At 47.3% G+C, this 13481-nt stretch overlaps 1 protein-coding gene across 1 annotated transcript in view; it reads right to left on the bottom strand.

Moving 5' to 3' along the window:
• Positions 1-13275, bottom strand: part of SNX8 (sorting nexin 8) — a 49661-nt gene extending 36386 nt beyond the window's left edge. Inside the window, exons 1-2 of the mRNA XM_064366273.1 lie at positions 13203-13275; positions 6697-6786 (exon numbers count right to left, since the gene is read on the bottom strand). Of these exons, the coding sequence (XP_064222343.1) occupies positions 6697-6786; positions 13203-13275 (163 nt within the window). The remainder of the gene's footprint in view (positions 1-6696; positions 6787-13202) is intronic.
• Between the last annotated feature and the right edge of the window lie 206 nt (positions 13276-13481).

Raw genomic sequence — 13481 nt, 5'->3', positions numbered from 1 at the left:
TTTCTCTTGCGTGACTGCTTATACAAATGGGGCCTGGCCTGGTACAGTGGCTCACGCCTGTGATCCCAGCACTTTGGGAGGCTGAGGCAGGCGGATCACCTGAGGTCAGGAGTTTGGAGTTTCCGTGGATAATCACAGCCTGGCCAACATGGTGAAACCTCATCTCTACTAAAAAATACAAAAATTAGCAGGGCATGGTGGCACACACCTGTAATCCCAGCTGCTTGGGAGGCTGAGGCACGAGAATTGTTTGAACCTGGGAGGCGGAGACTACAGTGAGCTGAGATTGTGCCATCGCACTCCAGCCTGGGCAACAAAGTAAGACTCTGTCTCAAAAAAAAAAAAAAGAAGAAGAAACGTTAACAAAAAAAACAAAAAATGTGAAAGCACCTAGCATGGTGCCCAGGGCCCAAGCTTTTCTTTATTCTTATTTTTAGAGAGAATCTCACTCTGTCCTGTGGGCTGGGGTACACATGCAATCACAGCTCACTGTAACCTTGAACTGCCAGGCCCAAGTGATCTTCCTGCCTCAGCCTCCCAAGTAACTGGGACTACAGGTATGCACCAACATGTCCAGCTAATTTTTTATTTTTTGTAGAGACAGAGTCTCACTATGATGCCCAGGCTCTGAGCTTTTTTTTGTTTGTTTTCGATTTTTGTTTTTGTTTTTTGTTTTGTTTTGTTTTGTTTTTTTGAGACAGAGTCTCACTCTGTCCCCCAGGCTGGACTGTAGTGGCATGATCTCAGCTCACTGTAACCTTCACCTCCCGAGTTCCAGCAATTCTCCTGCCTCAGGCTCCTGGGTAACTGGGATTACAGGCACACCCTACCACACCCAGCTAATTTTTGTACTTTTAATAGATATGGGGTTTCACCATGTTGGCCAGGCTGGTCTCGAACTCTTCACCTCAGGTGATCAGGCCGCCTTGGCCTCCCAAAATGCTGGGATTACAGGCATGAGCCACTGCACCCAGCCTGGGTTTTTTGGTTTTTCTTGCTCTGTCCACCAGGCTGGAGTGCAGTGCAGTGGCATGATCTTGGCTCACTGCAACTCCCAGGTTCAAGAGATTCTTGTACCTCAGCGTCTGGAGCAGCTGGAATTACAGGCGCATGCTACCAAACCTGGCTAATTTATTGTATTTTTGGTAGAGATGGTGTTTCACCATGACAGCCAGGTTGGTCTCGAACTCCTGACCTCGAGTGATCCGCCCACCTCGGCCTCCCAAAGTGCTGGGATTACAGGCGTAAGCCACTGTGCCTGGCCAAGCTTTTCTTTTTAAATGGGCCTGTACTCCAGATACCAAATTCCCAGAGCAGATCACCGACAAACAAGCTGCTGACCAGGGTCAGGGCTCCCCAGAGAGCTGGGTGCCTCGACAGGACAACGACATCTTGTTCTCATCAGGAGCCAGACCACGCCTGAGGTTCCGTGGATAATCACAAACAGACCACGGGCCATCGCCGAGACCCAGGAGGCAAATGAACCTCCCCCCCAACACACACACGCACACGCAGGCACACACCCACACACACCCACATATACATGCAGGATATGGGACATGCAAGAGACCAGACCACAAAGGGGAAAAAAAAATCACTGGTTCCACGTCACAAAACTGAAGTGCGGTGCTGGAAATAGTCACCTCTCAGCTGATTTCCTCTGACTCAAATCAGCGTTGAGGGGCAAGTGGAGCCAGCCAAGGCCATCAGGCCCCTGCATCCCACCAATCCCCTGGAACCCCCTTCTGAAAGGGCCCATTCAACTTCAGCTCATTCCTCCAAACACCTCTCGGGTCTCTCATTTCGGGAATGTTTATCCGAGGGGAGGCCCAGCGATTTGTTCCGGAGTTAAAAAGGAATACTCTTTTAGCAAATTGGGGGAATCTTGGAATAACAACCAAGTAGGAGTTTGGAGTTCCAAAAAGAGCCCCGTCTGTGTTTAATGAAATGCCACCCATTCCTGCTTTGCTGCTTTTTCTTTTTTAACCCTCCTCCTGGCTGTGGTTGGCTCCATCTGAAAATGACTCGGGTTTTTTCTAGGGTCTCCCGATATGAAAGTGAAAATATTCCAACATATCCAATGGGACTATGTCTGCCTTGATCCTCATAAAGGCCAAATGGAGAACCTTCATTGGCCACCACATTAGGTCCCTCCAAGAAAATTCCAAGCAGTCACCCAGCATGATGAGTCAAGTGAGATACAATTAAATCCATTTAAGCAAACCTTTATTGATCTATGGCAGGCAGAGCAAGGAAGAAGGCGAGCTCCCTGCTCCCGGCCGCCTTAAGGATAGACAACCAGAAACGAAATTCATCAACCAGAAAACGCCTCAGAAGTCAGCAAGAACAAATTAGGAACTGTGAAAAATGTCACAGGAAGAGAAATATTCAGTCAGTTTTTCCCCCACAGCTAAATTTGCACTGAACATGGAGACCTAGTTTTCCATGCAAAGAAGGCTGGACTCTCATCTGGTGTCTACAGACCCCAAAACTCCAAGATCAGTTAACTAGGATGCTCAGATTATCTCAGTGAGTTGGAGGGAACTCAGCCTGTGCTTCACAAAATTCAAGAAGTGATTTGTTTTTTCAGAGCTGGCAATCCAAGGGGATTTTATGTTCAACTCAACTGGAAACAAACTGTCTACACCCAGTTGTCCAGACTGAACTAAATAATATTTTCAGTAGATACATTACAAAGCTTTCTAGCTTTCTTGTTTTTTTTTTTTTTTTTTTTGAGACAGCATCTTGCTCTGTTGTAGCCCAGGCTGGGTGCAGTGGCACGATCTTAGCTCACTGCAGCCTCAATCTTCTGGGCTCAAGAGATTCTCCTGCCTTAGCCTCCCAAGTAACTAGGACTACAGACACATACCACCATGCCTGGCTAATTTTTTTTTTTTTTTTTTGGTAGAGAAAGGGTTCACTATGTTGCCCAGGCTGGTCTTTTTTCTTTTTTTTATTGAGACAGAGTCTCCAACTCCTGACCTCAAGTGATCCGCCTACCTGTTGCCCAGGCTGGTCTTTTTTCTTTTTTTTATTGAGACAGAGTCTCCAACTCCTGACCTCAAGTGATCCGCCTACCTTCACCTCCCACAACAGGCATTCTGAATTTACATGCTTTTTCATTATGCCTTGTTTCAGAACTTTAAAGTACATTCCTGTTGTGAAAAGATAAAGAGGGCCTACCATGATTGCCTAGGGTGATATTTATGAGAAGAGTCTGTGCAACTATCTCCCTCTGAGAAAAACCATCTGAAGAGGGAAGGCTCCATGCCTCCGAACGGCTGCTTAACGCGGCCATACGCAAATCCTGCAGAGACCCTCACGGGCCGGGCACCACTGCCCACGTCCCAGCTGCAGCCGCACAACTGGTGCGAATCCCAGTGCCACCACCTACTGGCCGAGTGCTCATGGGAATATTAATACAAGACAGGCCAGCCCCCGAATTGAGGCTTAGCCCAGGAGGCTTCTAGGCTTTGTCCAGGAAGGAATTCAAGGCTGAGCCGATTGTGTTAGCAACTTCTATTGAAGCAGCAGTGCACAGCAGCAGCAGAGGCCCTGCTCCCTGCAGCGCAAAACCACCCCCTTAGCAGTGCGCCCAAAGCAGCAACTCAGAGGCAGTATTGCACTCATATTCATACCCGCTTTTAATTATATGCAAACTAAGGGGTGGTTTCTGCAGAAATTTCTAGAATGGGGGTAGTAACTTGCAGGTTGTCCAGTCATTGTCATGGAAAGGGGTGGTACCATGTAGGTGTTGCCATGGTGATGGTAAACTGACGTGGTACGCTGCTGGGCGTGTATTATGAGGAGGTGCTTCTGCCCCAGACCTATTTTAGCTAGTCCTCAATTTGGTCCGCTATCCAGGCCCCACCTCCAGAGTAGAGTTCTGTCTCCTAACTCATTACTAAACCTTCGTGTGCCTCAGCTTCAGCTCTAAAGTCAGGCCAGGACTACTTAATTCTCAGTTTGTTAGTTCACTGGCAGACCCCAAGGAGAATGTAGAGCAAGTACATCGTCCAGGCTCTCAAAGAGTTGGGGATCAGTGGAGCTCATTCTTCCATCCCTGCTGTGCAAGGAAGGACCAACTACATACAAATCCATCTCCCCAAGGATGGGGGCGGATGGGAATACTGTCCCCTCACTAAGTAGCCCACCTTGGAGGGAAGGACACCCATTTGCACATAACATAGGGACGCTTTAAACTTTGCAGAAGCTTCCAGGAGTGTCCCTCCTTTCCTATCTAGCCAAGGAAGGAAGGTTACCCGTGCACGTGCCATCCTGAGATAAGAAACTGCACACACACAGACGCTCCCCAGACTCTGAAGAGCTGAAAATGCAATTTCAAACCTCCTTTTCGTGCAAAACACCAGCGGTAAGTGGCCGGTTTTTGATAGACAGGTCCACCCCCAAACTGGACTGGAATTTGTCAGGAGCTGGGAGGTGAAATGTCTGTTCTGAAGATAATTAACTGTGTTCAGTCATGAATATCATCTGACTCTCCTGGACAGCCTTGGCCAGAGAAATGCTTTTGGCTTTTGGTTGAGGGTGAGGTTCCCAGACAAGCCCTGCTGTTCATGCAGACGCCAGAAGGTCCGGGTACTCCTTCCTGGTGTGCTGCCAGGGGCCACCAATACAGTCGGACTCAACAGAGCACAGGGCTGAGCCAGCAGCAGTCAGGCCTCAGAAACGGCTGGAGGCAGTGGAGTCTCCACTGATCAATGGCAGTGCCCTCCATTAGGAGCAGACACTGATGCCAGGAAACATATTTCACTCCAAAAGCACTTCCATCTGAGTATATCCAATAGGACTTGGGGCATGAGCACTAAGGCGGTCAGTTCAGATAGTCCTACAGAATTGTTTTAGGAATCTCAGGTTTTCCCCCAAAATTTTGTATTATTATTATTTTTATTACTATTATTATTTTGAGATGGAGTCTTGCTCTGTCGCCCAGGCTGGAGTGCAGTGGCGCAATCTTGGCTCACTGCAACCTCCACCTCCAGGGTTCTTGCAATTCTCCTGCCTCAGCCTCCTGAGTAGCTGGGACTACAGGCGCACGCTGCCACGACTGGTTAATTTTTGTTTTGTATTTTAGTTTCATCATGTTGTCCAGGCTGGTCTCGAACTCCTGAGCTCAGGCAATCCACCTGACTTGGCGTCCCAACATTTTATGTTATTTTGTGGGTTTTTTTTTTTTGAGACAAACTTTCACTCTTGTTACCCAGGCTGGAGTGCAATGGCATGATCTCAGCTCACCGCAACTTCCGCCTCCAGGGTTCAAGTGATTCTCCTGTCTCAGCCTCCCAAGTAGCTGAGATTACAGGCATGTGCCACCATGCCCGGCTAATTTTTGTATTTTTAGTAGAGATAGGGTTTTGCTATGCTGGCCAGGCTGGTCTCAAACTCCTGACCTCAGGTGATCTGCCTGCCTCGGCCTCCCAAGGTGCTGGGATTACAGGCGTAAGCCACCACACCCAGCCTGAAACTTTTTTTTAACTGAAATTTTATCACATTAGCACTTTCGAAGCACAAATTTATATTCCTTAATGCATTATTATACAGACATTAGGTAGAAAATTATAAAAACTATTTAGCAGCGTAGAAAAATGTCAAGTGAAAAGAACTAACTATAAAGACGCATATTCACTATGATGAGAACTATGTAAAAAGCAATAAACAGGAAATAAGGAAATATAGTAAAATGCAACATCTGTGTTAAAGGGGTGGCACTACAGGGGATTTGTCTAATGTTTGCACTTGTGGTTATATTACTTGTATAACAAAATTTTCTGAAAGCGCCAATTCACACAATAGCCTGTTACTGGGTCTGATTACAACTCACTCATCAGGCTCCCAGTGGACACCAGCACAAATCAGGTTTTAGGAGATTTCTGGAAAATAACGTAATTGGGCTTCTTGAGAGGTATTACCTAACTCGACTTTCTTCGGCTCCTAGGGCACCTCCAGGGGTTAATCAAACTTTGTGTAATTTCACTTTAAATTTGCATAACACACAAACTCCAAAATGCTTACAGGGAACTAAAAAGACCCCCATTAAACCCCTGCAGCACACAGCAGAAACAGCAAGTGCATCTGACAACCCAGTTAACAGAAAATAGCATGAAGGGTGGACCAGATTCTCCCAGGGCTGAATACACGCCCCACCTCAGTCCTCCCAAAGGGGACCCTACCTGATATTTTAATGCCAATATTTTCCCAAAAACACTTCTCACAAAGCACTTCTCCCCCTTAAGTCCGGTTATGTGATTTTTTTTGGTGATTCTATAGTAGAAATATGCAGAACGTGAGGGTGCTCCAGTTTCTCAGAAGGTGGCAATGGGCCTGGCACAGCAGCTCATGCCCGTAATACCAACACTTTGGGAGGCCGAGGTGGGTGGATCACTGAGGTCCCAAGTTCAAGACCATCCTGGCCAACATGGTGAAACCCCATCTCTACTAAAAATACAAAAATTAGCCAGGTGTGGTGGTGGACACCTGTAATCCCAGCTACTCGGGAGGCCAAGACAGAATTGCTTGAACCCGGGAGGCAGAGGTTGTAGTGAGCTGAGATGGTGCCACTGCACTCCAGCCTGGAAACAGAGTGAGATTCCGTCTCAAAAAAAAAAAAAAAGAAGAAGGTGATAATGCTCATGACCAACAGCCAGGCTCTCCACTGCTCTCGGGGTCTGGGCCTCCTACCTGCAGCCTCCAAGCTTCTAATCACTGCATGACTCCTCTCAGACTCAGCAGGTCCTGAGAAGCCGCCCACGTCCAGCCAGCACCATGATCACCAGGTCTCTTCTCATCACCCCAGCAAACAGGACAGGCACACATCTCTTTTTGTAATGTGTTTTTCTCAGTAAAGACAAATAATACCAAAACAGAATTCCCCTACCCGGAACACATCACTTTCTTGCTAACCACAAATTCTGGCAAACTCTGTTCTACATAACAGTGATTCGGTTAGTTCCTCTTTCTCCAAATTGCCACATTTTACCTTGCAAATTGTGTATGCATGCATGTGCATGTGTGCATGTGAGTGAGAGAGAGAGAGAGGGGATGAGTTTAAAGACCAGTAATAAAACATATTTTCAGTGTGGTCAAACTGCAATGTGATAATCTCTTATAAAAATTTATAAAAATGTAATTCTATTCAAATATTTGAGACTCTCCTACACAGCAGATAGTATTCTAGATACTGTGGTTAAAGAAAAATAGGTTCTGGTTTCTGGAGAGAGCCAGAATCAAAAAAAGAAAAAAGAAACAAAACTATATAAATAAGAAAAAATAAACTTGTAAGAAATAAAGTAAGTTTGTTCATCAGGAGGTTACTACCAAAATGTATGTCATGGATAGCCGTGGTGGCTCACAACTGTAATCCCAGGACTTTGGGAGGCTGAGGTAGGCGTATCACCTGAGGTCAGGAGTTCGAGACCAGCCTGATCAACATGGTAAAACCCTGACTGTACTAAAAATACAAAAATTAGCTGGGCATGATGGCACACACCTGTAATCCCAGCTACTGGGAGGCTGAGGCAGGAGTCGCTTGAACCCGGGAGGCAGAGGTTGCATTGAGACTAGATTGCGCCACTGCACTCCAGTCTGGCAACAGAGCAAGACTCCATCTCAAAAAAATAAAAATAAAAAAGTGTGTCATGGAAGGGAGCAAAATGGGGCAGAAGGTTTTGCCCCTACTGTATAAACAATACTGTGAGGTATAATTCAATCACCATAAAATGCACAAATCTTTTTTTTTTTTTTTTTGAGACAGAGTCTTGCTCTGTCGCCCAGTCTGGACTGCAGTAGCATGATCTCAGCTCACTACAACCTCCACCTCCTAGGTTCATGCAATTCTTCCGCCTCAGCCTCCTGAGTAGCTGGTATTAGAGGCACCCACTAGCATGCCCGGCTAATTATTGTATTTTTGTAGAGACGGGGTTTCACCATGTTGGCCAGGCTGGTCTTGAACTCCTGACCTCAGGTGATCCACCCGCCTCAGCCTCCCAAAGTGCTGGGATTACAGGTGTGAGCCACTGCGCCCAGCCATAAATTTTTTTTTTAATAGGGATAGAGTCTCCCTCTATTGCCCAGGCTGCCCTCAAACTCCTGGCCTCAAGTGATCCTCCTGCATTGACCTCCCACTATAATCCTAAGTGTTAGGATTATAGGCATAAGCCACCACACCCTGCTCAAAATGTACATATAGGGCCGGGCGCGGTGGCTCACACCTGTAATCCCAGCACTTTGGGAGGCCGAGGCGGGTGGATCACGATGTCAAGAGATCGAGACCATCCTGGTCAACATGGTGAAACCCTGTCTCTACTAAAAATACAAAAAATTAGCTGGGCATGGTGGCGCGTGCCTGTAATCCCAGTTACTCAGGAGGCTGAGGCAGGAGAATTGCCTGAACCCAGGAGGCGGAGGTTGCGGTGAGCCGAGCTCGCGCCATTGCACTCCAGCCTGGGTAACAAGAGCGAGACTCCGTCTCAAAAAAAAAAAAAAAGAAAAAAGAAAAAAAGTACAAATAGGCCAGGTGGGGTGGTTCACACCTATAATCCCAGCACTTTGGGATGCCAAGGCAGGCAGATCACATGAGGTCAGGAGTTTGAGACCATCCTTCCTGGCCAACATGGAGGAACTTCATCTCTACTAAAAATACAAAAATTAGCCAGGTGTGGTGGCACAAGCCTGTAATCCCAGCACTTTGGGAGGCTGAGGCAGGTGGATCACCTAAGGTTGGGAGTTAGAGAACAAACAGCCTGACCAACATGGAGAAATCCTGTCTCTACCAAAAATACAAAATTAGTCAGGCATGGTGGTACATGCCTGTAATCCTAGCTACTCGGGTAGCTTAGGCAGGAAAATTGTTTGAACCCAGGATGCAGAGGTTACAGTAAGCTGAGATCACGCCACTGCACTTCAGCCTGGGCAACAAGAGCAAAACTCATTTCCAAAAAATAAAAAATAAAAGGAATCACTAGGACCCAGGAGGCAGAGGTTGCAGTGAGCCGAGATCACACCATTGCACTCCAGCCTGGGCCACAGAGCACGACTCTGTCTCAAAAGAAAAAAAAAGTATAAATCTTAAGTGACAGCGCAATGAATTTTGACCAACATATTCACGCAGAGAACACACCGGCATGAGCTAGCAGCTGCAGGTGAGGGCTGGTGGGAGCCCACGGTGCATGGAAATTGCCCAGGCAAGAGGGGAAGGCTGGGGGCGGGGGTGACAGAGCTCTGGACCTGACTCAATGTCACTCAAGGAGTCATCCCCAGGTCCGCACAGACAGCACGGAGTGTCCAAACGGAATGTATGGAATGCCACTGGATGAGCCACACAGACACAAGTGAGGCATGACTCTCCCTTGTTCTAAAGAGTCCATGTAGGGCCGCAGAACTGTATACAGCAGAGCCAGAATATGCCCTGGTCATCTGCACATATTTCGATCCAACATATTAATCAATCTTGAGAAATCAGGTCAGATGATTGAGCACCCATACCACACTCACTGCTGTTCTCACTCATGTCACAAGTATCGAGCTTCATGACCTGAGAACAGGCCCTGAAATAAACCCTTCTCCTGCACAGTCAGAGGACAGAATGCTCCAGTCAATCAGGTATTTTGATAGGAATAGTGTCAATATAAAATCCAACCAGGCACAGTGCCTCATGCCTGTAATCCAGCACTTTGGGAGGTCCAGGTGGGAGGCTGCTTGAGAGGGCAGGAGTCTGAAACCAGCCTGGGCAAACACAGCCTGGTTCACTGCAACCCATCTCTACAAAAAAATTTTAAAAAATTAGCCCGGCGTGATGGTGCATGCCTATAGCTCCAGCTACTCAGGAGGCTGAGGTGGGAGGATCACCTGAGCCCAAGAATTTGAGGTTGCAATGAGCTATGATTGGTGCCACGACACTCCAGCCTGAGCAACAGAGTAAGACTCTGTGCCCAGAAAAAAAAAAAAAGAGAGAGAGAGACTACACTGAACACCATGGCTCATGCCTGTAATCCCAGCACTTCAGGAGCCTGAGGCGGGCAGATCACCTGAGGCCAGGAGTTCATGAACCAGTCTGGCCAGCATGGCAAAACCCTGTCTCTACCAAAAATACGAACATTTGCAGGGCATGGTGGCACATGCCTGTAATCCCAGCTGCTCGGGAGGCTGAGGCAAGAGAATCACTTGAACCTGGGAGGCAGAGGTTGCAGTGAGCTGTGATCATGCCACTGCACTCCAGCCTGGGCGACAGAGTGAGATTCTGTCTCAAATAATCATAAATTATAATTTTTTTCTCTTTCTTTTCTTTTTTTATTTAATTAATTTCTAGTTTTTTCTTTTTAATTAATTTTCCAGTTTTCTTTTTCTTTATTTTATAAATGAAAAAACTAGAAAATTAATACACTTCCCTAGGGAAACATGAACACACTTATATAAGAAGGTATATATTTTCTGAGTAAACATCCGAATAAAATGTGAAAACAGAACTGAAAGGATCCATCCCGAACTGAAAACAATGGTTACCTCTCAGGTACGGCAGGAGATGAGTGCAATTAGGGTGGGACTTTCACTTATTCTACAATGTTCTATTCTTTCACAAAGAAAATACATTTGTCCACGTATGACATTATGGAAAGTTAAGGTTTTTTTTTACTTTATTTATTTATTTATTTATTTTTAAAATTTTTTTTAGACGGGGTTTCACCATGTTGGTCAGGCTGGTCTTGAACTCCCAACCTCAGGTGATTCACCTGTCTTGGCCTCCAAAGTGCTTGGATTACAGGTGTAAGCCACTATGCCCGGCCGAAAGTTAAGTTTTTAAGAAAGGAGCTACCCTACAGAGCATCCACAGTGTAAGCTTCGAAGAATTAGAATAGAATGAGACTCTTAATACAGAAAAGTACAACAAGCACTTTTTTTTTTTTTTGGCAACACCAAAGACGGAGGAGATTTCACAGTCCCCACATGAATAGCACTGGTGGGCTCTGGCTATGTGACCAAAACCCTAGAGAAGAGGAAATTCACCGCATACCCATAAGGCACAACTACTCCTTCAAACCAACCATAGTCAAAGTGTAAGTCATATACATAGTCTCCAGACAAAATTCAAAGACTTAATTTTTTTTCTTTGCTGTTTTTGTTTTTGTTTTCTTTTTTAAAAAATTTGAGATGGGATTTCGCTATGCTGCCCAGGCTGGTCTCAAGCTCCTGGGCTCAAGCAATCCTCCCTCCTCGGCCTCCCAAAGTGCTATGATTGCAGGAGTGAGCCACAGTGCTTGGTCTCAAGGCTGAGGTTTTCTGACTCCAGCCCATCCAATCAGGGTCCCCACCAACACACATTCCCTTGACACTGCCTACTTTGGGCAAATTACTTACCCCTGGATTTTAGTTTTCTCTCTCAATGTAAAAAGGTCTGCTATACCACTTCTCTCCCGAGCCAGGATGACGACCACATTTCACACAGAAAGACAGGCTACGTCCCAAGTCTGTGAGCTCCACTTTCAGACTCGCCTGGTTCCAGGAAAGGGCACTGTGCCTTGTCCCAGCACCACTAGTCTGTGGATCCCATTAGCACTCCTGATAAAATCACCACTGCCCCCAAGAAAAGCCAACTACCTACAGGAATTCCAGGCCACATCAAAGAGAGGGCAGTCTCCCAGACACGCAGCTCCCTAAGGTGTACAGAGCTCAGAGGATCTCTAAATCACACCATTACGGTAGCCTCTGGAGTCTACCTCTATGAGTCCTGAAGGAAACACAGTCCCTACACCTGCAGAGGAACCCTGAACCAACAGGCCCTCCAGCAACGCTGAATTGCTTTACAAACTGAGGTAGCAGCAGCATTCCAATCCAATCACAGCCTACCGTTCCCAAGTGACCCCCTCGGAAGGGGTTGGGCCTGGGGCCCACGCTGGCCTCCAACATGTGACTTCATGGACAGGATGTTCTAATCAGTGAGCCCCCCTTTACACTGATAAAAGGGAAAGGAAAAAATAACTGAAGATCAATTCTGGAAGGACCTTTCTAGACACAGGGTCTTCACATGGAGGACCCCAGTCAAATGCAACAATGCCTCCCCTGCTCCCCGCTGCCGTTTCTCCCCAATGAAGAAACTACCAACCCTCCAGAACTTACTTCACTCATCACCTCTTCAGTAACACCTTGCCAGACCTCCCCTCAAGGGGATTTCCCAACCTTGTGCCTCCCAACCTTGTGCCCCCCAATCAAGAAGAAACCATAACTCACCAACACCCACCTACATCTATTCATTCTCCGGCAGCTGGGACGACAGGAAGAAACATCCGGAAATAAGGGGCACCCTCCTGTATTCCTTCTAATGTTTATCCTCTTCATTAACCCAAATGCCTTAAAGAGAAATACAGGAGGCCGGACACGGTGGCTCATGCCTGTAATTCCAGCACTCTGGGAAGCTGAGGTAGGCAGATCACCTCAGGTCAGGAGTTCGAGATCAGCCTGGCCAACATGGTGAAACTCCATCTCAACTAAAAATACAAAAATTAGCCAACCGTCATGGTGGGTGCCTGTAATCCCAGCTACTCGGGAGGCTGAGGCATAAGAATCGCTTGAACCCAGGAGGTAGAGGTTGCAGTGAGCTGAGATCCCACCATTGCATTCCAGCCTGGGCAAGAGTGAGAATCTGTCTCAAAAAAATAAGAGAAATACAGACCAGGAACCATGGTGGCTAATGCCTTTACACCCAGCACTTTGGAAGTCCAAGGCATGAGGATCCCTTGAGGCCAGGAGCTCCAGACATAGCAAGACCCCATCTCTTTTTTTTTTTTTTTTTTTTTTTTTTAAGACGGAATTTCACCATGTTTCTCAGGCTGGTCTTGAACTCCCGACCTCAAGTGATCCGCCTGCCTTGGCCTCCAGTGCTTGGATTACAGGCGTGAGCCACCACGACCGGCCACAAGACCCCATCTCTACAAAAATAAAAAAAAAATTAGTGGGCATGATTGCATGCGCCTGTAGTCCCAGCACTTTGGGAGGCTAAGACGGTAGGATTACTTGAGCCCACGAGTTTCAGGCTGCAATGAGCCACGATCCTGTCAAGGCACTCCAGTGTGGGCAACACAGCAAGACCCCATCCTCTAAAAAACAGAAATAACAGCTACACATGTATAGATTTGGTTCACAGATGAGAAAACAGAGGTCCTGAGAGGTGAAATTACTGGCCCAAGACCACACACCTGACAAGAGCTTGGGAGCGGGTAGGTGGTTGGGAAAGGCGTCCAAGTCCAGGAAAGCTGCCCCCAGGGCCATGGCTCAGCGTGACCGGGCAGGGCAGAAGACCAGGGCACCAGGCTGGGGCGAGGAGGAAACTGTCGCCGAGGACGCCTCTGAGAGCACCAGGAAGGCGCCTCGGAACGCGGCCAGTTGTAACCTGGACAGGGCTTTCCCGGCGCAGGAGGGCAAGGGACCCATAGGGACGGAGGCGCGAGAGGCCACAGGGACCCCCCGAGGGACGG

Source organism: Aotus nancymaae, unplaced genomic scaffold, assembly GCF_030222135.1.
Source record: "Aotus nancymaae isolate 86718 unplaced genomic scaffold, 86718_ANA_hifiasm-v0.15.2.pri h1tg000064l_1, whole genome shotgun sequence".
Lineage (NCBI taxonomy): Eukaryota > Metazoa > Chordata > Mammalia > Primates > Aotidae > Aotus > Aotus nancymaae.
This window is presented reverse-complemented; position numbering and strand designations above follow the sequence as displayed.